Genomic DNA, 25,028 nt, shown 5'->3' on the forward strand with positions numbered 1-25,028 from the left:
ATACACTCTAAATACTCAGGAAAGAAATGTAATGGACTCAGCACAGTAAGCACTCTCTGGTCAGGCCCACAGCACTCTGCACTACCCACACAGCAGCTACAGAGGCTGTTTGAGGTGGAAGTCAACACACAGAGAGGGCAGGGCTGCTGAAATTGAACATAACTATGGTCAGAGCAGGATATTTCAAGACAAGAATGCAAAGGCCCTGTGTTTTTTTCTGGGAGATGAAAGAAACAGCTGAAGGTTTATAAATAAAGACAAATTTAAGCCCTGCTCACTGCTCCAAGAAAGATCCTCTTGTATTTTTGACTCCTAGCAGCTTCAGCCCCACACAAAGGACCGCAGGATTTCACAACTGATAAACTAGAGTTACCCCAGACACCGGCACAAGGTTGGGGGACACACTGGACAGATGCTTTTCTTGACTAATGAAACACAGGAGAAGTGTTGCTTACAACAACCAAGCTGTGTACATTCATTGGTTTGCAGTCAGGGGTGATGATAAAATATAGTTCGCTATCGCCTTTAACATCAAATCTTCGCATTTCTTTCATTCAAAATGTGAATCAGTGACTATAGTTAACAATTTGATTGCAGATTATGCAATGCCAACTTAATTTTGAACACAGAGTCACTTAGTCTCCACCCCCCTCCCTGCACTCTATGTTTATCTGTTCATGATGATGATAACAGGAGTATAATTGTCCAACCACATCAACCTGTATGCGACTGATACCACATCCTGTTGACCCCCCAGCCTTAGTCCAAGCCGCAGCAACACATACCATCCGTCCCTTCCCTTGTAAGGCATCCTTTGTGGGAGACTGTATTTAGGGAAAATGGCTAATATTTAGGGACTGGAACTTGTAATGTTAGCTGGGCACCTATTTTAAACGGGGCCCATGAAGTCCTATACATAGCGCCAACAGCAAGAGGACCGCATATAGGAGGAGGAGGAGGAGGAGGAGGAGGAGTGAGACTGGAGTATTGGTGGCAGCTTACCCCGTCAAAGTGGCGACACAAAAAGCCCTTTGGCTCCCTACCTTTTTATTCTGTTTACCTCCTTCAGCAGGAGGAATCTGTGAAGGTAAAGCTGCTTCTACTATGGGAGCGATTAGTGATCAAAATTCAAATGATAAAGCTAATTTGAAAATTCGAATGCATTAACAGAAATGCTTTTTCATTTTCAGAATATGAGTGTAATATTTGACTCAAAAACAAAATGATGATTAATTTATCTAATTTGAATTGTAGTTTTCAACTTCAAAGATGCACATTCTTTGACTACATTAAAATGAGGAAGAAAATGACATTTGCTTTTTCATTTTCAAAAAATGCCCCGCTAAATCTGTATCATAATTCAAATGAAAAAGCTCATTTTAAAATGAAAATACAGGAACAGTAACACATTTTAACTTTCAGATTATAGGTGCATTATTTGACCTATATTTAAAATGGATATTCAGTCATCCAGTTTGCATTATACTTTTACTCTCTATGTCTGCATATTGTATGACATCATTCAAATGAAAACGAAAAGGTCTTTGGCTTTTCGTTTTCAAATTTGCCGTGCTAAAAAGTGATCAAAATTCAAACCAACTCGAAAACGAAATGGCAAAGTGGACGGCGCAGGAAAGTGACGTCAGACTCCAGCTCCTATGCAGGTGAACGTAATATTTACAGTCTATGAGGCGAGCGGACAGAACGCGCAGTACGATGGGTGGCGGGGTGAATCTTTAACACTAGGGCAGACTGTAGTTCACACTGTGATGCAGGTGGCAATCGGAGTGTTTTTTTCAGCGGACACTAAACTTTCAGCGAGCATGATGCAGCAGCTTTATAACCCGAGCTGCCAAGTCTCACGCATGACACCATGTCCACTATCTCTGACCGTGAGAGTCACTCAGCATCTGCACGCCGTGAAATTCACGCAGACGTGTCCTAAGACCGCTTTATTGATAGATCATAGATCACTCTCTTCTCTGCTTAACTTCGTTACATTAAAAAAGATTATCGATTGAATTTTCTGTTTCAAATAATCTCTCCAGCTCTGTACACAAAGTGTCTCTCATCCTCTGTGCGTAATGGCACACACTCTCCCTCTCGACCGACTGTATGAGCTCTCGCTCCCTTTCAGAGATTGTTTCGTAGTTATTAAAAGAATAATCAACTACAACGCCAAAATTGAATGAAAATCAGGGCAACAACGAGCTTGTACCAGTGTTAAAGATTCACCCTGCTACCCATCGTACTGCGCGTTCTGCCTGCTCGCCTCAGACTTTAAATATTACGTTCACCTGCCTGGGAGCTGGAGTCTGACGTCACTTTCCTGCGCCGTCCACTTTGCCATTTCGTTTTCGAGTTGGTTTGAATTTTGATCACTTTTTAGCACGGCAAGTTTGAAAACAAAAAGCCAAAGACCTTTTCGTTTTCATTTGAATGATGTCATACAATATGCATACATAGAGAGTAAAAGTATAATACAAACTGGATGACTGAATATTCATTTTAAATATAGGTCAAATAATGCACCTATAATCTGAAAGTTAAAAAGTGTGTCTTTTACTGTATTTTCATTTTAAAATTAGCTTTTTCATTTGAATTATGATACAAATTTAGCGGGGCATTTTTTGAAAATGAAAAAGCAAATGTCATTTTCTTCCTCATTTTAATGTAGTCAAAGAATGTGCATTTTTGAAGTTGAAAACTACAATTCAAATTAGATAAATTAATCATCATTTTATTTTTGAGTCAAATATTACACTCATATTCTGAAAATGAAAAAGCATTTCTGTTAATGCATTTGAATTTTCAAATTAGCTTTATCATTTGAATTTTGATCACTAATCGCTTCCATACTTCTACTGGGTCCAGTGTCCTTGAATTTCAGTTATAATGGCAGTCTTGGTTTGCCCCTCTATGTCCAAACATCTCAAGGAGCAGATGTCTTAATTATTAAAGAAGTGTGGAGAAAAAAGAAGATGGAGTCAGGAAGAAGAAAAGTTTAGCAAAACAAAAAACAATTATCATGAGATGGATGTTTCAGGAATTAATAATTTGTTCAAAATCAATGATAGTTTTACCTTATTCATGGGGTATCAATTAGCATGTAGCCTGAAGTTTGAGTCTCTAACCAAAAAGCACATAAAGGAGAATTTTCAAATCAGTTTCAGGTTTAGGTCACGTTATTTTTACCCATAGGTAGATTTGTTTGCAGCCAGCAAGATCAACATCCATCATGACACTCAGATTACAAAAAAGATGTAACAAGAAACAACACATGAGAGAGAAGGTAAAATATTTAAAACCTACTAAAACATGATTAAAAAAACGTTTACAATCAATTGTATAAAAGATAACAGTGCTCAAGGCTCCACCAATCAGGGCATATACTGTAGGAGATAAAAGTCTCAACCAATAAGATCAATAAAAAACAGAAAATAAATAAATATTCTCTTCAGCTAGGGTAAAAATAGGTTTTGGACATTAATAAATCAATCAATGCAGATATGGCTGTAACTTGTTCAGTTCAGTGATAGCAGCAGAAACACATTTTTGTACCGCTTTGTTCTGCACCTCAGGGAAAAATATCTCCAAAAAGCACTATTTGTTTAAACTCAAGGTCAATATCCGCTGTACCTGTCCAGTAAACAGGGATGTTGGGAAGAGCTGATACCATTTAACAATTTTGTTTGGGAATTTCTGTCTTTTAAAGATGTGTGACAGAACAATGACACCAAAGAAAAGGACCAGAGTGATTCGATAAAAGCCGATAGTCAGAACATGATCATTATGGTTTGGTCACTGTGAAAGTTCCACAGTTTCCTTAGACAGTACAAATGCTGATGAGACTTTTTAAACTAGAATCAATGATAGTCCAAACATATTTACAGATGAAGAACAAATAATCTAAACATTAAAGTTCATGAAAGAACCCTGAAGTTGATATCTAAATTATGGGATATGGCATAAACATTTTTTCACCGTTGTTCTCGGCTTTATAATGTGTTTATTTGAATAAACTGACTGGTGTACAGTAAAGATTTTGTTGTAACCCTATGTCTCAGAAAAACAAAGGGCTGTCTGTGTGGGAGATGTAGTTTGTCAATGTCTGGATATTCACTGTTGTAGATAAATAAGATACCAGGTCAGTGTGTGTTTTCCCTGTCTGGCAGATGCTGCCTACCTCTCCTAGCTGTCTTAAGTTCACTCACGAATTGCTAAATATCCAACTGAATGTTATCATTCACCTAATGATCATGATAGGCTCATGGAAAGCTGATCATGACCATCAGCTAATCAGGTGTTGTTTTTTCATGTAACGGAGTATTTGAAAGAATACAGCATTTTAAAAAATATATAATTTCTATAACCCTAACCCTAAAGGGCCTTTCAGATGGGATGCGGTGTGCGCTGCGCTCGCCACAGAGTAGGGCGCAGAGCAGAAGGGGAGCACACACGAGCAAACAGCAACAGCACATGTTGCTAGGTTACAGAAACATTAGTCGGGAAAATACCTACCTTTTGGATGCACATTATGTTTGTATTTTGTCGACTTTTCAGTAGAAAGCTCTGGTCTTTCTACTGCTGAGGAGGAGGACAGAAGCAGCACAGAAGGAGAGGCTGTGTGTTCATGAAATCCTCAGGGGAAGACAGGACTTGAGAGAGTTTAGGCTCGTCCAGGAGCTGCAGCTCTATAACGACCGCTTCACAACTAGAACACACATTTCTGCTGCTGTTTTAAACTCACCTGGTACGCCCAAACTGTTGGACATTTCTTTTCAAACTAGACATTTCTCTCTGATGTCTCGGTAGGTGGGTAAACTAGAGCTCACCTATAGCTTTGTTGATCTGATCTTCCCTCCTATTGGACACTCGGAAGTGACGTCACCGAGCTCTGACCCCAAGTTGATTTTTTTTTAACTTCAATGCAGTGCTTAAGAACAGCAAGCGAGAACTTGCGCTGCGCTCAGCTCACACATAGACAATGAGCTTGACAACGGTGTGCAAGCGTCCACCGTGTCCTATCTGAAAGGCCCTTCAGTCTCCAAACATCCTCTAACAGTTTTTTTTTTTTTTTGTCCTGCAGTCCTGACAAGTGGAGGTGGCAGCCAGCAGCACAGTCCTCTGAAGCGATCTGTGTCCCTCACTCCTCCAATGAGCGGCCCTAGCAACCAGCCTCTGGGCCATGTCTGGCTGTCTCAGGAGGACCTCAGGACCGCTAGAGGCCCAGCCCCAGACCACGCACCTCTCTCTCCCCAGAGCAGCATTGCCTCTTCAGGTAGTGGAGGCAGTGAGCATCTGGAGGAGGCTGGTTTATGTTCAAGTCTGCATCGCAGTTCCTTCCATGAAGATGGCAGCGGCATGAGGGGTCAGTGTAAAAGACCAGTGGGTGGTCTGTACGCACACTTAGTGTTACAACTTCTGTTGTCCTACTAAGATTATAAGGAACAGTTATTTTTTTTATTTATTGATTTTAATAATAACAAGGTTTTAAAGTGGAACCAAAGGGTTTTTACATTGCACATGTTTCATGATGCTCTTACGGATTTAGAAGGATGGACATGACAGACCAGGGGAGAATCTGAGGGCGCACTCACACTAGGAAATCTGTACCATGCCCAAGCACGTTTGACCCCTAAAGTCCAGTTCGTTTGACCAGTGTGAGTGCTCAGTATCGTGCTCAAGCACTGTACACTTTCTTGGCACGGTACGGTTGTTCATGCACGAGCACAAGCATGGGAACGTTACGTGGACATGATGTTTACTCGATCCCCATCTTGCATAATCAAGAAATCCAGAATTGTTAGAGGGCCGTATCTGAAGAAAATGACTCAAATAAGCCACAAAGTCAGTAAAGTTGCCATCATGTTCTCTTTGTTGTTCTCCGTTGTTACCAGACTCGAGGAAATTCACCGTGCCTCTATCATTACCTCTATGGCCCATAATGACAGCTACCAGAAATGTTAAGGTGGGGGGTTTTCTCCATGTTACTCAGCGCATGAGTGCATGTTGTGAATCAATCAAGCCACCTTAAATATTAAAATGATAACTGACCATTGTGCAAGGTTTTAAAGTCTCTCTTGCAATGCGATGATCCGATCTTGAAGTGTTTGAAAAAGTGTATATGAATTTCAACCGGATTATGCAAACTGCAAATATTCTATTTCCTCACTTGGAGAATCAAGTCCTGAAACTCCATTCGTGTGCTCTCAAGCAGCACTTCATGTATGGTAATGATGTATGTACAGAAGGTAACCATGCTCAGGCCGGATGGGCCTGGAGCAGTGTGAGTGCAGGTCAGCTGGGGACTGGGGGGGATCGGTACGGGGCAACCGAGCCTAGTGTGAGTGCACCCTTACTTGAATGTCTGCTGTGAATGCCTTACAGACATTCAGCTGGAGGCTTTGGCAAGTTGTTGATCCAGTCTGAGCAGTTTGTCAGGGGAAGCAGAGGCCAGAACTGCCCACCCCTGTGACCTTACTCTGAGGCTTACTGCACCCAAGTTAAACCTTTCATGTCTTCATCCAGTCTTAGATTTTTTTATAGTGTGAAAATGATAAAGAGACATTCCTCAAACATTTGCCATCAACCGCCCCTAAGAATAAAACATCTACTTTATTTTAAATCTAAAAATGCTCTCTCATTTTCTTGTATTGAAGTTTCAGGTAATGGAAGAAGGTGCTTGATTAAGATAGGTTGATATTGTATTGAAATATCAAGAATCATGTATCTGAATGGGGGTTTTCTGAGTTTGTTTTTGTCGCTCTTGTAAGCAAAAACATAACAAGGCAATCAGATTCCTCTAAACGGCAAAAATAAAACAGAGTCTCAGCAACTAGTGAACACTCTCAGCAGTTTCAATGAATAGAACAGATGAGCTGAGCATTAGTAAGCACTTAAGAGTTTACAGTAAGCAATGTCTAAGGAAACATGTGATCAGTAAGAATTTGATTGGTTGTTTTATAAATATCCTGTATATTGCACTAATTTACACCAGTATATGTGATCATATGTTGAAGGACCAATAGATGCAAAAAAAAAAACTTTTTTTATTTGGGATCATGGGGACTGAAGATTCAATTCGACATCTGTAAATTTTGTATTTTATAGATGAGGACAGTTTACTAACGTTTTATGTATTTATTTATTATTTCTCAGGAATATAACTTTCAATATGGGCTTTTCATAAAATAATGTAGGTGATATGTTGCCTGCAGCAGTGATTATGTAAGAATATAAGGTTCAAACATTACAATATCATTTTTTAAATTGGCAATAAGTGTTTTGAATTAGTTTTTGTGTGTTTGTGTTGCTTGCCCTACAGATGTTCCTGCATGGCTGAAGAGTCTCCGTCTCCACAAGTACGCCGCTCTCTTCTCCACGATGACCTACGACGAGATGATGTCTCTCACTGAAGAACAGCTAGAGGCACAGGTTTATACACAGACACACTCACACACACACACTAGGGATGCAACTATTCGGCGACGTCTACAAAAATCGCTTACAAAAAAAAAAAGTTTTTTGCTGGTCACGTCATCGCGCATGTTTTTTTTTTCTGGAGTCCCTCCCCCCCAGTCCCTCTCCTCACTTCCTATACAATAAAGCAGACCTTGCTTGTCATAAATAAGTGCCAATAAGTAATTGCGCAAAACATTATCCGATTAGTCGATTAATCGTTTCAATAACCGATGACGAGTTGTCGACACACAGACACACACACACACACACACACACACACACACACACACACACACACACACACACACACCAGAGACAAAAGCCCAAAGAGACTTAATTTTGATTGAATACAGAAAAAAAAACTTCACATGATAATGTTGTATCCACTTAAAGAGAAAGTGAAACCTCACCAAATTGATCGAGTCAAAATGAGGAAACACACAGGGTACCAGGATCTAACATGAATCCTTAGATTCAGAAATGTTTGTCATCTGTATGCTCTTCTGTACTTCAGGATCAGATGACCACAGTAGAGCAAGTTAGCTGTGATACACAAACAAGGAGTCTATTCTGAAACAGAGGATGCAGCTAAAATTAACACTGTTCACCGGAAAGCAGAACACTTCCTCCAGGTGCTGCTTACTCTTTCTCTGTCTGACCTGACATAACGCACAGACACTTTGAGATGTGCTCCAACAACTGGACAAACGGTTTCTCCTGTGTGACCATGGATTAGTTATGCTGTTAGTGGCTTGATCAGGATACGTCTTGATCATCTGTATCGGTTCTTAATGAGACAAGCTAGAAGCTGTGTTAGCCTTACATGAAATACATTTGCTTTGAATTTCGGCCTCTCTGCAATGGTTCATATAAAGTCAGCAGGTTCCCTTCTACATTTGAAAGTATCCTCACACCCTCTGCTTGTACACTTCACGGCTCTTAATCATCTCAAAGTATGTCATCAGTTTGTCAGAACAATGTTTTGCCAAATAGAAAAGTGATTTGATGACAAAAATGAGAACAGAAAAAACTCTTCCCTTCAACAGAAAGTCACCAAAGGAGCAAGACACAAGATTGTTATCAGCATCATGAAGCTCAAAGAGAGGCAGCATCTACTCCGCAGCTTGGAAAAGGTCAGTCACTGTGTAGCACCTCTCCTTCTCTTCAATTGGTATTTGTTTTTATCACTTTTTTGTAATCAGTGACTAGGCTTGTAACCTTACGCAGAACCCCATCTCTCATTTGTGAGAGAAAATGATAAGGGGAGCCGTTCTCAGATGGTGTTATGTGTCTAAGATGGCATCTAAGAGAACACCTAATCTAGGAAGGAGAGTTTTGGGCTCTGAATTTAAACTCATCAGCCTCCCCCACTCCACGCCCCTCTATTCAGCATTGAAAGCAATACAATGGCACTCAAGGGCACACCGCAGGAGGGACTTCTTGGGCCAGCTAAATTCAGACTTAACCTTTTCACCAACACTTCATTTTAAAATGTATTCCCGCTGCATTTGTAGGGCTGGGGAAACAAGACACCTGTTGCTCTGTATTTTGGGTTTACACTGACTCATGTAGCGCTGCTCTCAGGAGAGAGGTTGGAAAGCTAACATGATGCATCCGAGCAGTGAAGGAACTCTTTTGGGATTACTCTGTCCTCTGCTCTTTCACGTTGTCTTTTTCTCTAAGTATGCAGCATGCAGGTAAAAAGAAGTAGGCATTTCTTGTGCCCACAAGTAGAATAGATCTCCAACCACAGAACATGACAGGGCTAGAAACTCCCCCCACTCTGAGCTGGTGGACATGGTGAGGTTGATCTCCCTCCTCATTAATGCTTTTGAATCTTCATAATCTTCTCCCTCTCTCTACCACTCTCCAATCCTTCCCCATCATGTTCCCTCCTATCATTCTGCTCAACCAGGATGTGTTAGAAGGCAGTAATCTGCGAGCCCCGCTGCAGGAGCTCCACCAGATGATCATGACGCCTATCAAAGCTTTCAGTGGTGGAGAGGAGGCCTCTTTGCAGCGCCCCCTGCTGAGCGCAGAAGGAAAGAGTGCTGCTCCTGGCTCCCACCTGAGCAGCAGCAGTGGTGGTGGAGGAGAAAGCGAGTCTGGCACCAGTGTCATTGCAGAGGGGGATATACCCGGCCAGTTCACGCGTGTCATGGGCAAAGGTGGGCAGCATGTACCAGCACTCAGTTGGGATTATTGTCATTGACCAAAAGAGGTTTTTTTGTTTTGACCTAATGTCTTATCCTCCTCCACAGTTTGTACTCAGCTACTGGTGTCGAGGTCAGATGAGGAGAATATCAGCTCTTACCTACAGCTCATTGACAAATGCCTTATCCATGAGGTACTGACTCCCTCTGAAACACACAAAAACTTTGAAGTCAAATGCAAATCAGACACACAAAATACAAAAACTAGTTAAGTATTGAAAATGCATTTACAGTTGTTTATTGACATTATTCATGCAAAATTATTTTTTTTACTGAGGAGGCTGTAGTCCTCATCTGTCCTATCTCTCTTCAGCTATTCTAGATAGTAAAGTCAGAACGGCTCAGAAAATGTTGAAGGAATCAATTAACTTGAAGTTGATTTCCAAGTATAGTGAACAGCTAAATGTCAGACAAGAGATACTTTCAATGAATAATAGAGTTCTGCAGCTACAGTTGGAATGCTTTCATCCAGACATCTCTTTGTCTCTCTACTTCTTGTATCAAGAAAAACTTCAGTTTCATTATGCTGTACTATAAATATTAATGTTCAGTATATCATGTATTAGTTTCACCCTTCTGTAACAGAGAGATTTCTGAAAATCCTCGGCTGTGCTCTTCACCAGTCATGCTTCATTTCATCCCCGATTCATTCTGCCTGTTCTCCCCTCCCCCCTCCCTGTCAGTCCTTCACTGAGACACAGAAGAAGAGGCTGTTGTCATGGAAACAACAGGTCCAGAGGCTGTTCCGGTCCATTCCAAGGAAAACCCTCCTTGACATAGCAGGGTACCGACCGCAGAGGAGGTACAGGAACACACATACTGTAGCCTTGGTTTTCTGTCTATTCTCTGTGAATAAAACGTATCACTAAAAGAACCAGAACCAGAGGAATCCATGTTTTAAGAAAACACTATAGATTACTGGTTGTAAATTAAAGAAGTTAGCTCTTATGCTCAATATTTTGTACAGTAACTGAGGTTCTGTATCTTAATTTTTCAAACTTTTCCCTGCAGCCGCTTTGGCCAGTCAAACTCTCTCCCCACCTCTGGCTGTGTCGGCAGCGTGTCCGCCAGGAGGAGCCTTCGGCAGTTCCAGATGCCCTCCAGGAGCTTGCCTGGTGCCAGGCTGGGCCTGCTGGGCAGTGGGGGGCTGCTTGGACCGACACCTCGCAGCTCCAGCAGCACACCAACTGGTCCCAAGCAGGGGAGACAGGTGAGTCAGACCAGTAGAAAGTTATGCTATCCATGAGTACATGCTCATGGATAAATGTTTAAATACAGTGTTTGAAGATGTTTGTTTTGGCTCCTTTTTTGGCACGAAAAGATCATCTTGCGGTTGTTGTTAATTGGCTTGATTGAAATGCTCAGTCATCTTTTTAAATATAATGTTTCTTACATCTTCAATCTGTTTGGTGAAAAAGTCAGATGAGGATCGATATTTCAATTTTTCTCCTCAAAGCCGTGTGAATAAATGTTCACTAAGACAGGAAACCTAGAGCTAAGTGTGTGTGTGTGTGTGTGTGTGTGTGTGTGTGTGTGTGTGTGTGTGTGTGTGTGTGTGTGTGTGTGTGTGTGTGTGTGTGTGTGTGTGTGTGTGTGTGTGTGTGTGTGTGTGTGTGTGTGTGTGTGTGTGTGTGTGTGTGTGTGTGTGTGTGTGTGTGTGTGTGTGTGTGTGGTGACTGGATAGCAGTGGTGTTCGTGACTGTACAAAGGAACATTTGGAAATGTGAAATAATACATTCCAGGATGTTTACAATAACCTGGGCAGCAGAATTCCTTCTTCAGCACGTATTCAGCCTGAAATAGACTTTTTTATTCCATGACCAAAAAATGTGGGGTGAGGAAGAGGAGCAGCGTGGGTGTTTGGCCAATGAAGCGAGGTGGATGGAACTCGTAGGCAGGTCACCCCACATACCAGAGGCCCTGCGTCAGTGCCGAGCTCTGAAACAGGAGGAGCTGTGGAGCTGTTTCAGGCCCGTCCTGGCAAACTTGTCTGACTGACCCAGTTCATTGGGAATCTCTCTCTCTCTCTCTCTCTCTCTCTCTCTCTCTCTCTCTCTCTCTCTCTCTCTCTCTCTCTCTCTCTCTCTCTCTAACTCTCTCTCTCCTCTCTCTCTCTCATCCCTTACAATTGTAGGAAATACCTCTGTCCCTCCTCCTCCTCACCCTGAACCATCTTGTGTGGGACTGTAGTGTGGATTTGTAGAGGGGGAGAAGGAGGGAGGGAGGGAAATATGTGAGTCATAGTTTGGGAGAGGTAGCTGTGGTGTTGGAGGAGGAGGGGCAGTTGGAGAGAGAGAGGGAGAGTGTGTGTGCGTGTGTGCGAGAAAGAAAGAGTGAGGGAGCCAGTCAGAGGCAGTGAGAACAGTGCACAGGCATTTCCTGTTTTTCCCTGGCCCGTGGCATTGGAGGGCCGCGAGGAGGGGGCGGAGTGGGAGAGGTGAGGGGAGGGGGTTTGCGGTGGTGATGTTGGGGGGTATAATAGGCAGGTTACAGTGAGGAATTCATGTGGCGAGCGTCTGAGACTGTCATTTGTTGTGGGCCAGACATCCAGACAGGAACAGTTGAAGAAGTTGTGATCTTGATGTTACGCAACTTTTTTGTTAAGTCTGCACTTTTCAGTTTGAAGTTTGAAAACAATGACGTAAGGGGCGAGCTAAAGTCAGAAGAGAATCTTTCAGCTTGAAATGTGTCCACCAATCTGTATAAAAAAGTCAAACATACAAGATAATTCAGATGTCATAAAGAACTCTAAAGCTGGTGGTCTTCTATTCAGAGAGTATGAACATGCTCTCTATTAAAGGGTTTATAAAAAGAAAACTATATTGTGTTTTACTGTGCAAGGGAAAACTCAGAAACAACAAAAAAAAGACCAGCACTGCCCATGTTTCTCTGTGCGGGTAAAAAGGATGGAAATCAAAGCAAATACAGAATAATTAACAGAAGCTTCATGAGGTTTGGGTCTCTGGACTTCTCCTACACACAAGCATACATTCAACTATGTTTTGCACCCTACAAAATTTGACATGTCATTGTGCTTTGTATAATAAATATAGAGCACATTATGTTTACTTTCCAGTACAAAATTTATGTTCAATTTGATCTGAGTCAAAATCAAATGAGCTTGAGTTTTAATATCTAAGAAATAAACGTTGGAGATGACTTGATCATGTTTGTTCCTGCATTGGTCATTTGAATACAATGTCTGTTAATTCAGGACAGTCATGTCATTTTTAGAGCAGAATCTGGCATGTTATGTGTTGTTGTATAAAGTTGTATTTTAAAAATGATGACTTGTGTTGGGATGAACTGAGTATTTTTTTATCAAATTGGATGAACAGCAAAATGACTGAACTGACAAAGAAGAGGGGATTTGAGAAATTATTTTTAATGTCTGATGATTGCGAACATAACCGTGACACTTGTCCTACAGAGGTGACATATTCATGTTATTTTATCATTCTCCTCCTCAGGGTCTGTGGTTTGCAAACCCAGGAGGAAGTAACAGCATGCCCAGCAGGACCCACAGCTCCGTGCAGAGGACTCGCTCCCTGCCAGTTCACACCACGCCACAAACCATGGTCATGTTTCAACAGACAGGTAAGAAACACACAAAATCACAAACACACAACACTGGCATGAGGTGACAGATGTAGCTGATGCTTTAAATGATTTGCTTACACAGACAAAACAACACAAGGAGTATGCCTTGTGTTTTGAAAAGTTCCGCTCGATATTCCGTTATCTAAAGGAGTTCAGCACAGAATCAGCAGCAAGCAGCTGAACATTAACATTTTTAAAACGAAGCCATGAGAAGCTTCAGTTTTGATATGAGCAGGGCTCTTCAACCAGTGCATTTACTAGAGGGATGAACAGACAGTGGACCTTCTCTCTCTGCTTTTCTCTGAAGCTGATGTGATTCTGCTCTCTTGTTTTCGCTGTGTCCTCTCCGCAGTAGTCGAGAGGGACGTTTTGCTATGTTGCATGGAGCCGTAAGGTCCTCATGCACGCCTGCACGCTCTCTCTCGCACGCTCTCTCTCTACCCGTTCTTCCTCTCGCTCTCTCGTGCATGCAGCAATTTTAGGAATAGATGAAATCTTAAATAAAAACAGGTCGGAAATATACGGTACTTAGGCGGCCCGCCCAGGTATCGTCTATGTGTGGGAAACACTGACATTTATTCAGCATTTCCTCATTTGTAAGTACAATTTCTAAACTTAGGGGCTGTGTAATCACCTTTTGACCCCTAAAAGCCCCCCCACTCAAAGTGTCCACACAGGCTCAGGTCATGTAATCCAACAGTGCCAGACAGAATGACCTGAAGTAACCTCTGCTGACTGGACTTTGTCCCGTAGGAACAGTGGACCGTAATCAGACAAGCTGGGACTTCCTCTGCTCCGTCACACACAAACACACCAGAAGAAATGTCCTCTTTTTAGAATGAAGAGGAAAAACAGATTTGAAAAAAGCAGGAGGGAAGTTGGAGGGAGAGTGCAGACTGTATGTGAGAGGAAGAGACGACGAGAAGCAGGGAGGGAGGAAAGAGTCAGTGTCTCACAATGAGGCTCTTTGTGCAGCTGGTACATGGCTCTCTGGCCCACTTTCCTCCCCTTCCTTCTCTCACAGAGTTTCTCTCTTTCTTTACTTTTTCTCAAGCCTCCATCTCTGTGACTTTGACAACTGTGCAGAGTCATGCACTCGGGGCAGTCACTCTTGAGGGCGGTTCTTGCTGGGTTTGGGCCTGAGTGACTGATTTGAAAGGCTAGTTTACCCCTACCCTACTCCGTCTCTCTGCCAACAGATGGATAAAGAAACTTATTAGGTGACGCATAGCAGAGACAAACTGGATGAAGGAACAAGTGTGTACAGTTTCCTTCAGTGTGTGTGTTGTGTTGCTGTAGTCTGTGTGTGCAGGGGGTGGAGGGGTGTGTGTTGGGCGGATTTGGAGCCTATAAATAGCCCAGTGTGGACTACTGGGCCTAACTCAGCTTTTCTCTCATGCCGCAAGAGATTTTCACGGCCCAGCCCGTGTGAAGACCAGACTCAGGACTAAACTGCTACAAGGGGTTGCTAGGCTACACCCCCCCCCCCCCCCCCCCTGCAAATACACACACTCCCCCCTCCAACATCAACATAACCCTTTTCAAAACAGACTTCACACTGCTCACAAAAACAGCAACATTTAAGTTGAATACATGTGATTAGCATCATTTAATAATCAACCGTTTCATGAGAATAATAGTGTTTTCAGCCACTTAAACTAAAGCCACTTAGGCCCCGTTTCGGCCAGCATCTTTTTTCAATGAGCAGAGAGCTTTTGCAATAGAAAGTGGTCGCCTTGAGAAGAAGCGCAGCACCAACTGTCTTTTTTCTGATCGCTCGGCCTAGTTTGTGCAGCCGTTCCGAGCGATCTTTCAACTTTTCAGAAAGGCAATGTTGTTATCACCGGCGCCCTTTTTGCTAATGTATGATATTCCCTGAATTTCATCTATGGCTCTTGTCTTGTACCCACTTCCTCTTTGCGCCGTGTCTGGTCGGGAAAACTTACAGTAAAAAAAGTAACTGAGCCGTGTCGGTCATACAGCGGACCTGGTCAACAGACTGTTGTCATAGAGACAGGACGGACGTGCAGAGCTTTTCTTTTTCAGCACACAAACACTTCATGCCGGCGCTCCCGAAGGCACAGCCAGTGCTTTTCTGTTGTCTGGCTCACCTGTAGATAATAAGATCATCCCTTCATATTATTGTTCTGTATTGTTGTGTTAATTAATGAGAAAATACATTATTAGGTAATGGTGGTAGGTCATTATAATTAGCTACTTTATTTGTCTGTATAGTAAACATTTCTTCCAAATCCAGCCTGTCCCACTTCACACAGACATGCACCCACAGATCCTCAGAGACAAACGATCATGCCCCTGTGTCAGCCGTGCAGTCTTTGTTTTGATGTCGCGCGTGTCACAGTTAACAGTCAGCTATAATCTGACCACTGAGGCCACACTCTGGTTGAGTGGACCACATTGTTCCAGTAAACTGATCTGAATTCATTTCTTTTGTCCTTCGCCAACTTCTCTGAAGCTGAGTTCTTGAAAATGGGATGTGGGGAGGGGGGGGGGTGTAAGGATTATCATGCTTGTGTTTAATTAGGATCAAAGGCTGATCAGGAGTGTGTAGAGTTATTGTCTAACTCAGCTTTTCAACACTTAATAAGAAACTGGTGTGGTGCATACTTTCTGCCATGAAGAGCATTGGCTTTAGGAATAATGTGATTCAAGTTTTATTCATTGGCTGAACCTGCCGTGACCATCATCAGGATTTTATAATTCATCTGTTTGATATAAATATCATTTGATCATTGATACTGATGTAGCTTCAAATCTGTTTTTCTATCTTTACAGATCTTCAGTTACCGGTGACGGAGCCAGACATCAACAACCGCCTTGAGTCTCTGTGTCTGAGTATGACAGAGCACGCCTTGGGAGGTAACACCCACTGCTTTATTATATTATTATTACACTGAAATGTACAGTTCATCCAGAGATGGAACCTCATCCTGTCTTTGATCATACAGGGGATGTGATGTTTCAATGTGGTTCTTCACACGACTCTGAACACGATTATCACGTTGTCCAGGTTTCTGATGATAGTGAGTCTCAGACACACCGCCACAGGGAGCAGTCTCTCTTCCTGTTGTACCAACTGAGTTATCGCAGCCTCTGTGGTTCCTGGCTGCCAAGGCACGATTTAATTCTGTTTGTATGTTTTATCTCAAGGTGTCTCGAGAAATCGTTTGTCAGAACTGTTTTTTTTTTTTTTCAATCCATGAAGAGCCGTGAGCCACAAAGCGTTCTGATGTTGTTTTGTTCAGTTGTCTCAGCCTGTGTTCAGACTGATAAATATCAGTGTTTCTTTAAGCTCTGTTTACAATAACAGACGCTGTCCCGGACTGAAGAGACACAGCGACTGTCCGAGACAGAAATGTATTAGTAGACCAAAATCTTGTGCGCACCAAAAGGGGCCCAATGATGACTGACAGCTCAGCCTCTCCTTAGTCAGCTGTGGCATAAGTGCATATTTTTACTACAATGAAGTGCTTTACTCAAATTACAAATTGTGACAAGTTAGGAATAAACAGGGAAAATACAGTACATGTAAAAAATGCCTGGTCTTGAAAAGGAAGAAAAATGTATCTGTTGAAGGAGCTCAGTCTTCTGGGTGTCACTAAACTTTTTTATAGAGTTAACTCACTCCAATAAGACAGATCAGTCCCTTTGCAAGACCATAACATTTATCTGTTTCTGCATTGACTGTGTAAGAAAAAGTAATTTATGAAGACTTGAAAATGCTAATGTACAAAGAAAACAAAACAAGAAGGAGAAGAGGACTTTTGAGTCTGTCAGCATAATACTGAAGAGGACGTGGCCTTTCTCGTCAGTCAGTCAGTCACTGACCTAAGCAAAAAAAATCTCATGTACAGTGAATTTTAGTCTGGGTTAAAGTCAGTGCCAACTCCCCCCATCCCAAAACTCGACTGAGGTGGAGACAGTGGGCCTCAGTGCTCAGAACAGAACGGTGGACAAGTGCTGCTTTGTGTGTGTGTGTGTGTGTGTGTGTGTGTGTGTGTGTGTGTGTGTGTGTGTGTGTGTGTGTGTGTGTGTGTGTGTGTGTGTGTGTGTGTGTGTGTGTGTGTGTGTGTGTGTGTGTGTGTGTGTGTGTGTGTGTGTGTGTGTGTGTGTGTGTGTGTGTGTGTGTGTGTGTGTGTTAGGTGGAGAGCAGAAGGAAGGAGTGAGTAAATGTGGAGAAACTCCCTCCTCATCGGAGTTTTGCCTTCCGCTTGAATTTTGCCCTCAAACATTCAGCTGTCTGTGTTGAGGTTTAGGAACAGAACTTGGTCACTGAATCAAACCAGCGACATGAAATGACCCAAAACACAATGTTTGATGTGTATGAGCTAGAGACAGGATTGTTGATGCTCAGTAATGTATCCAAATGAACTTGGAGGATTGCCTTGTATTGATGGTATATTTTGTCCTATTTTAAGTATTTACACTCTTGAGATTTAGTGTTTTACTGACTAATGAAAATGTTCAGACTGCAGACTACTGAAATATAAACTGGAATCAGAAAAGATTTGGTTTGAGCACACATCCTTCTGCAACCAAAGCTGCATCCTGGGAAAGGCACATCCCAGGTTGAGTCTAATCATTTCAAAGAAATACACAAAATAAGTATTTTCAACTTCAACAACAGCGCTTGATAGTAACATTTTTAGACGTTTGTCAAGCGCTAAAACACAGTCTAATGTCTAGTAAGGTCTAACAATGTTACGCTAGATCAGTCTAAAATATTTGGCCTCACTTGACATATACCTGCACATTAGCAAAGTCTGTAGGGACTTGGGTTGGGAACCGGAGGGTCCCCAGTTCATGTCCCGGTGCAGACCAAATCTGGAAATTGATCTAGTAGTTGGAGAGGGGTTAGTTCACATCCTGAGCACCCTTGAGAAAGGCACCAGCCCACTCTGACATCTCTCCATTAGTGCATGTCCTAGGATCCTGTTTGTGCATGTGTGTATATTTTAGCCTATGTGGAGACTATGTGTGTCTCAACAACAGAGTGTCAAGTTGAATTTCCCCTCGCGGGATTAATAAAGTATCTCTTCTTCTTCTAACTTACAGTTTAAGTCAGTCGGTTAATACTTGATTCTTGTTTGATAGTCAGCTAACACTGACATTAATCTGCCCTTTCAGTTTCACGATGAAGGCTTTATGTTTGTGGAATAAAAATGTCCACCAGTGCGTAGCCTGATAACATTTCCCTCTGCAGCCACACCAGAGGCAACAGCTGTCAGACTGTTGTTTCCCTCTGAACGCCTCCATCACTATTTTGACAGATGTGTTGTTCTCTCGTCATGACAGTGTGGGCTCCGGCCCCTGACTGTTCATCAAGTCAGACGAGCTTCAGGCCCTCTTTACAAACAGTTCATGGCACACTTGGATCACTACTACTCTTCAAATCAGATAAAAGTGTATTTGTTACGTTCTTAAACACTTTGTCGTCAAACATGTTTAGGGAAGAATTTCATTTAATTAACTAAGAAGAATCAAAACAGTTTAAGAATATATTAAAATAGCTCATTTAAGAGCTCTTACTGAAGCTTTCAGAGTCTTTATTTCACCTAACTCTTCCACTTTTCTTTTCTCTGCTGTTCCTGTGTAGACGGTGCAGACCGCACATCGACAATATGAAACGAGGACCTGAGTGAGAGCAGCAGGACAGCGCCAGTTCACGAGGCTCTCTCATGACAAGTCACCTCGAGGTCACCAGCTCCTTCTGCCCCCTCTCCCTGTAGCCAACGGCAGAGCTCAACCAAAGGATCGGGGCCAGAATCAACACAAAGGAGCCAACCATCTCACGGCTAACAAAAGCTACAACATCGGGACCGTCCATCGTGGTGTACAAACACACTTCCTGCTCTGTCAGCATGCTCACCGTCACCTGCATCTGTGTGGGGGGGAGAGACAAGCTTCAAACACGGCCTGGACAGTGTGTAAACAGCGCCATCCTCCCAGGGAGGCCAAAAGCAGCACTGCAGTCCGATCAGAAAGGAGAGGCTGGTTCGCTAATCAAGGCCCAGTGGGGCTGAGGGCCTTTCCCTCTCTAACACCTTTTGGTCCCCGCACATCGATTACAGTACCTCAGACCCTGAACAAGACAACAAAGCAGAGTTATACTGACACAGTGTGCGGTTTGAGGTTTCCTTTCAGTGAGGACTGAGCGACAGAGCACAAAGGAAGGCCTCTGGCTCAGTATCGGGTGGGGGAAAAAAAATCATTTATTTGTATTGTTTGTATTTATTGTTTACATAATGATGCTACTTTCAAAGGGTACAGAAACATGGATGAATTTCAGGTATGAAGTGTTACATATTCTGTAAGGCCTCGGCTTTTAAACCAGCTTTACGCCCCCATGAGTAGTCATCAAGCTAGTTTACAACCAACGTGCTTATTCTTTATTTCAGCAGCAGATGACGACAAAGACGCGTCTGCTCCAACATTGACCACCAGAAAGAGAGGGAGCAGAGTCAGCGAGAAGGAGGGAGAGCAGAAGTTTGAGGAGGGATAATAAGAGGAAGGAGCTGATGTAGGAGAAAGACACAGGAAGTAGCTGAAGAAAGAAAAGAGTTGAAGTGATAAAGGAGAGGGAAGCGGATGTTTAAAGGAGAAAGACTTCAGAGGCAGGACCTCTGATGAGCTGAAGAGGACAGAGGAAGATGATGTCATGACCCAATCATATTGTAAGTCTGTTCATGTGAGTAAGTGTAGGAGGAAGGGAATTTGGCACCGGTCAGTTACATATTGTTTCTCCATAGCATGTACTGTATGAACTCTTTGTATTCAGAGCCTTTGTAGGCACAGTGTAGGTTTTTATATGAGATACACACAGCTGTATCATCAGTGGGATTTGTCTGCATGTTCAGATGTTGGGTTGAGTTATTTTTCTACAGCAGGGTGATGTGCTGAAGCTGCATGTTACAACTAAAAAAAGTTTTTTCTTGTGGAAAAGGAAGATTGTGAAATGACGAGTGGCAGTCTGAATAGGAAGGCGATCTAGTTTCCACTCAGACTGTGCTGCTGAGAGGATTACAGCATTAGAGAAATCACACACTGTCAATCCATGAAGGGGAGATTTCCCAGAGATTGTGTCGTTAGTGCTTACCTCCACCTGCTGGTCAAACGCAGTCATGACAGGAGAATACCATGCAAACACAGGCTGCCAGTGTTACATGGACTTGTATCTGTCCTGTATGTGCAGGCCTACATGGGATTTATTTTCATTTTCAATTTGGAATCTCATGGTTATTCTGTGTCTTAATATTTATCCTCGGTTTATTTTGTCTGTTGGAAAAAAAAGCAGGTCAGGAAATGGTTTGCTTCGAGTCCTGACCTCGACTTCTCGTCAGTGAAGGTTACTGATTATTATTGTTTAGTTTCTTTATTATAGTTTGTTGCAATTCAGTAGTACTTTCTTTGTATTCTGCACTTGATATTATTATGAAACACTAAAGTCATCCAAATGTTCACGGCTCGAAGCTACAGTTGAGTGCTTTGGAGGGAGATGAAACGTATACAGATCGACTGTAGAGCTGCAGATGTAGAGAGCACCAACAGGTGGGAATGTTGACTCCTGCAGCAGAGAAAAAAAAAGCTGCTGAAGCCTTTCACATTGATCTCTTCTGTTTGTCTGACGGTGGATACCAGAGTTAGAAAAACTCTCTGTAATCATCACATGGAGTTAAAGAAGCAACATATGTGTTTCTACATGTTTTACCCTCTTTACTACAAACCGAAAACACACATCATAATAACTGACTTTTTCTTTTTACTATGTTTTAAGTTTTTAATTTCCGGTTCAGAATAACTCACATAGTCATATAGACTCCCTGCAGTGGAAAGAAAGCTCTTCTCTTATACTAATGAAAGTCCAGACTTCTCAGTGTTCACATCTCCTAAAGAAGATGAATGAAATGAACAGGCCTGTGAAACCTCTGATTCATACTAAAACAAAGGTTTTACTACCAGTTATATCACACAAACTGTGATATAAAACACTAAAACACTCACATACACCTAAAGGTCAGGCAGCAGTGATGCTGTCAGTGTGTAACTTTAGTGAATGGGTGAAAACATGCAGAAATACTGTTATGGTTCCTTTGACTGTCTCAAACAGCCGTCTGTCTTCATCGGTGAAATGCAGCTTAAGATGCAGCGACTGAGGCTTCAAACTGCACTCAGCTGCACACACACACACACACACACACACACACACACACACACACACACACACACACACACACATACACACACACACACGCACACACACACACACACACACAAACACAGAGGTGGTGTGTCGAGCTGTGTTGGGGTTTTTTTTGCTCTCAAACTGTGAGAGCCAATCAGGCGTCATCTGTACGTTTTGGAAACAAAGTTGAAGACTCCTCCTCCAAAGCGAGAGTGTGACATCAGAGCGTATAGATCCTGAACCAGGATGAAGATGTTCACGCTGAAGCTGTTTGCTGAAGCAGCTTCAGCATCTCCTTGTCACAAGGAGACTGTTTCAGTGTCACTGCCATGAATCAGTACTTAAATTTGATACAATTATTTATTTGTTGTTTTGTTTTTTTTCAGAGGCGATACTTTAACTCATTTAGGTGTATTATTATTTAAAGTACCATATGTATTAACATGTTATGGCTGGTGACCATACGTACATCTCAATTATTAACATAGTTATTGTCGACTTTATTTTTTTGCCGTTGTTGATCTATAACCTTTGTTTCTATCAGTGTCATGTTGAGATTTTTCATATGAAGCTTTGCGGTCGGAGCGGAGCTGAGAGCGGCAGCCGATCCTTCACGGCTTCATCAGTCGAGTCAGTTCCCGTTCTTTTCAGAGGAGCGGGTCTGCAAACAGGTCAGCAGAGCGATGTTGTTTCAGTCTTTGGCAGGCCAGGAAGTAGACTGGTCCATTGTGATCTCGAGTCTAAACTTGGTGCTTTTGTTGTGTTACCAGCTTTGTCTGCAGCCCTGAGTGGGAGAGGCTGATATCATAGGTTTGTTATTTTTAAAGGGTGACGTCGGTAGTGTTGAATGTTTTTATGACTGTCAACAAATCCCATGAAAATACCGAATTCATCATTGTTTGTTGTTTTCATGGGATTTGTTTATATGAGTAAAATGAAATCACATCTGCAGACACATCCCTGAAACATGTTTGATATCAGCGGTGAAACTGATGAAACCTGCAGTCAGATATGAAATCAAAGGGATTATTGGAACTGTAGTTTTTATTTTTGCAGTATTTTTTTTAATTATTTTTTTAAAACTTTCATATCATGGTGCCATGTTTGAGCTCTAAACGTCTTCTGGAGTTGTGTCCGTGCCGCATTTTGTACAAATACTCACTGACAGTGTTCAATAACCCGAGTTCATGTGATTTTTCTAGACGACATAACAAGAGTCGAGCTTCATGTTTTTGTGTCGAGAGTTTGAATGGACAGTGCAGGCCTCCAGTTTGTTCTCCTGCAGCGTCACCGGGTGAACACAGAAAACTCGCCTGTGACGGGACATTCACCCCCGACGTCTGTATCATTACTCTCCTCTTCAAACCAAATGCTTTGTTTTGATTTTCTCTGAATGCGTATGATCTGTGCGGGCGTTCAGGAGCGCTCCTAACGCCGTGCACACCGCAGTATTAACAGTTAGATAACGCCTCGATATTCCAAAAACATGTAATGTACTTTAAGTTGACACATTTATGCTGTTTTATATCTTTTCTTTTTGTCATAGACTCTGCAGTTTAGTCTGTTTATGTCATTATGGGATGCCAAGACTTTTGTTTGTTTGTTTGTTTGTTTTTGTAAATTCAGCAGCATTTTGTAACAAAGTGTTACCGCTTGACTGTGCTCCGTTATTTCACTTAGTTTTATTTTATCAAAGAGCCGATGTCCTGTATTGACTGCAGGCTTACGTATATATTTGACAAAAGAATATTGTATGTTTAATAATAAAAAAACACACAAAAAAGACAAAAAGAAAAAAGAGAGCGTTGGAAAAAAAGTGTAATTTATATTTTAAACCTGCATGCACAAGGCTGGGAGAGTCGTGTTTAGAATAACAAATGGCAGTGCCTTTTTTTTGTACTCGAGACGTTTCAGCCCAGATGTCAAAATGGTTTTATATGGATTGAAAAAAAAAAAAAAAAAAAAGCTGTCGTGTTACAGGATGAAACTAGTGACTGCTGCGTCAGGTCGCGTTCATGCTGCAGCTTGAAGTGTTCTCTCGTCTCTCGGAGAGTTCTTTAGCTCTTAGTTCACAAACATTTGATGTGTGTTTGGTCATATTTTTGATTTTGGTTTCATGTCACCGAGCTGAGCACTGTGAGGAGGATTTAAAGATCATTTCTATTTTTTTATTTAGGGAGACTTCTTAAATTCCCCATAGTGATATTTACTCCTTGTCTCGGTCGATCAGTGTCACATATAGGACTTCAAGAAAAAATGACTCCAAGATTTTAGACTATTGTCCCCATGGGGTAATTCCTCTTCACAGCACCGTCTCTGTCCAAACAGACGATTTGAATCAAACAGAGTACAGTCCGTGCTGTGTGATTTATTCACAACTAGTTGGGCAGAAAAAAGGTCCCAACATGAATCCATCACCAGTCCCTTCGAGCACAGCTGATGCCAAAAAATATTCAGGTTACATTATTTCCACAGAGGACAAGTGATCCTAGATGTGCGAGAACGTTTGACCTTTAAAAACCTTTTAATTTGCCAAAAATGTTGTGCCCCCTCCACCCCCCCCCCCCCCCCCCCCCCCCCCCTCGTGACCTGATTATGTAGAAAGTGCAGATCTGATGTTACAAAGAGGACTCAGATAACGAGAAGTCACGACTGATCCAAAGTTTTGCAACCTTTCTACAGAGTCAAAACGATAGTTGTCATGACTGTATTTAAAAGTGTTCTCGTTGAGGAAACGTTTCAAGTCAACCTGAAATCTGGATTTGATAAGCGTGGCGGCGGCGGTGTGAACATGACCGGCGGCTGTGAACTCAGTCTGATGTGTGTGCACTCTGTAGGTACTTCTTATTGCTGATATGAAGTTATGAGTTATTGTGGTCTGTATCAAACGGTGTGAATGAGCGTGTGACAGTGAAGAGTGTTTGTTTGAATACATTCAAGTGTTTTTTTTTGTTTTTTTTCAAAGTGTCTTGCTGTAATTTTGTCGCGACGTACCAGAATGCTGTGACTTGGCATGCCCCTGTTATACATAAAAAAAAAGTTGTAACTCCTCCCTTTGAGTGTGGATTTTCTTTTTTTGCAGAAGGGATTCACAATTATTTTTACTTTATTACGTATTTGTTTATTTTAACTCTGCACTGAAGATCAGCATGGAAAAGAGCCCGCAGATCGGACTTGAACCTGGGACGCCCGCTTGGAGGACAACAGCCTCTGTACATGGGGCGCGACCTAACCGCTAGGCCATCTGTGTCCCAAAGATCTGCAAGTTTAACATGGATTTCAGTTTAAAGCAACATTATGCAAGAATTAGTATTTTAGTGATTTTGATCCCGAAAGTTTAAGTTTATTATCTCTCTGCTTGCTCGGTCTGTTTGTCTTTTTTCTCCCTTTTTAGTTGAGGTGCTCGTCAGTCTCTTCACCAGCTGCCATGATCACCACACTGAGAACGCTCAGCCATGACCAAGGAAGGGAGGTGTTGGGATCTTTACCAGAAAGTTGACCATTACTCAGCCAGGAGACTGAACCCTGAAAGAGCAAGAACGGGCGTT

At 42.2% G+C, this 25,028-nt stretch overlaps 1 protein-coding gene across 4 annotated transcripts in view; it reads left to right on the forward strand.

Annotated features, from left to right (window-relative positions):
- samd4a (sterile alpha motif domain containing 4A) overlaps positions 1 to 24,533 on the forward strand; it is a 55,090-nt gene extending 30,557 nt beyond the window's left edge. Inside the window, exons 4-13 of one of the 4 annotated variants that reach the window (XM_065952630.1) lie at positions 5,090 to 5,371; positions 7,328 to 7,431; positions 8,511 to 8,597; positions 9,380 to 9,632; positions 9,726 to 9,811; positions 10,361 to 10,479; positions 10,689 to 10,887; positions 13,148 to 13,274; positions 16,074 to 16,157; positions 18,895 to 24,533. In XM_065952630.1, coding sequence (XP_065808702.1) covers positions 5,090 to 5,371; positions 7,328 to 7,431; positions 8,511 to 8,597; positions 9,380 to 9,632; positions 9,726 to 9,811; positions 10,361 to 10,479; positions 10,689 to 10,887; positions 13,148 to 13,274; positions 16,074 to 16,157; positions 18,895 to 18,923 — 1,370 coding nt within the window. In that variant the 3' untranslated portion in view covers positions 18,924 to 24,533. Of the gene's footprint in view, positions 1 to 5,089; positions 5,372 to 7,327; positions 7,438 to 8,510; positions 8,598 to 9,379; positions 9,633 to 9,725; positions 9,812 to 10,360; positions 10,480 to 10,688; positions 10,888 to 13,147; positions 13,275 to 16,073; positions 16,158 to 18,894 lie in introns of all 4 variants that reach the window. The other 3 variants (XM_020640189.3, XM_065952632.1, XM_065952631.1) reach the window with 3 other exon arrangements.
- Positions 24,534 to 25,028: the final 495 nt, after the last annotated feature.

The sequence above is a fragment of the Labrus bergylta genome, chromosome 3 (assembly GCF_963930695.1).
Source record: "Labrus bergylta chromosome 3, fLabBer1.1, whole genome shotgun sequence".
Lineage (NCBI taxonomy): Eukaryota > Metazoa > Chordata > Actinopteri > Labriformes > Labridae > Labrus > Labrus bergylta.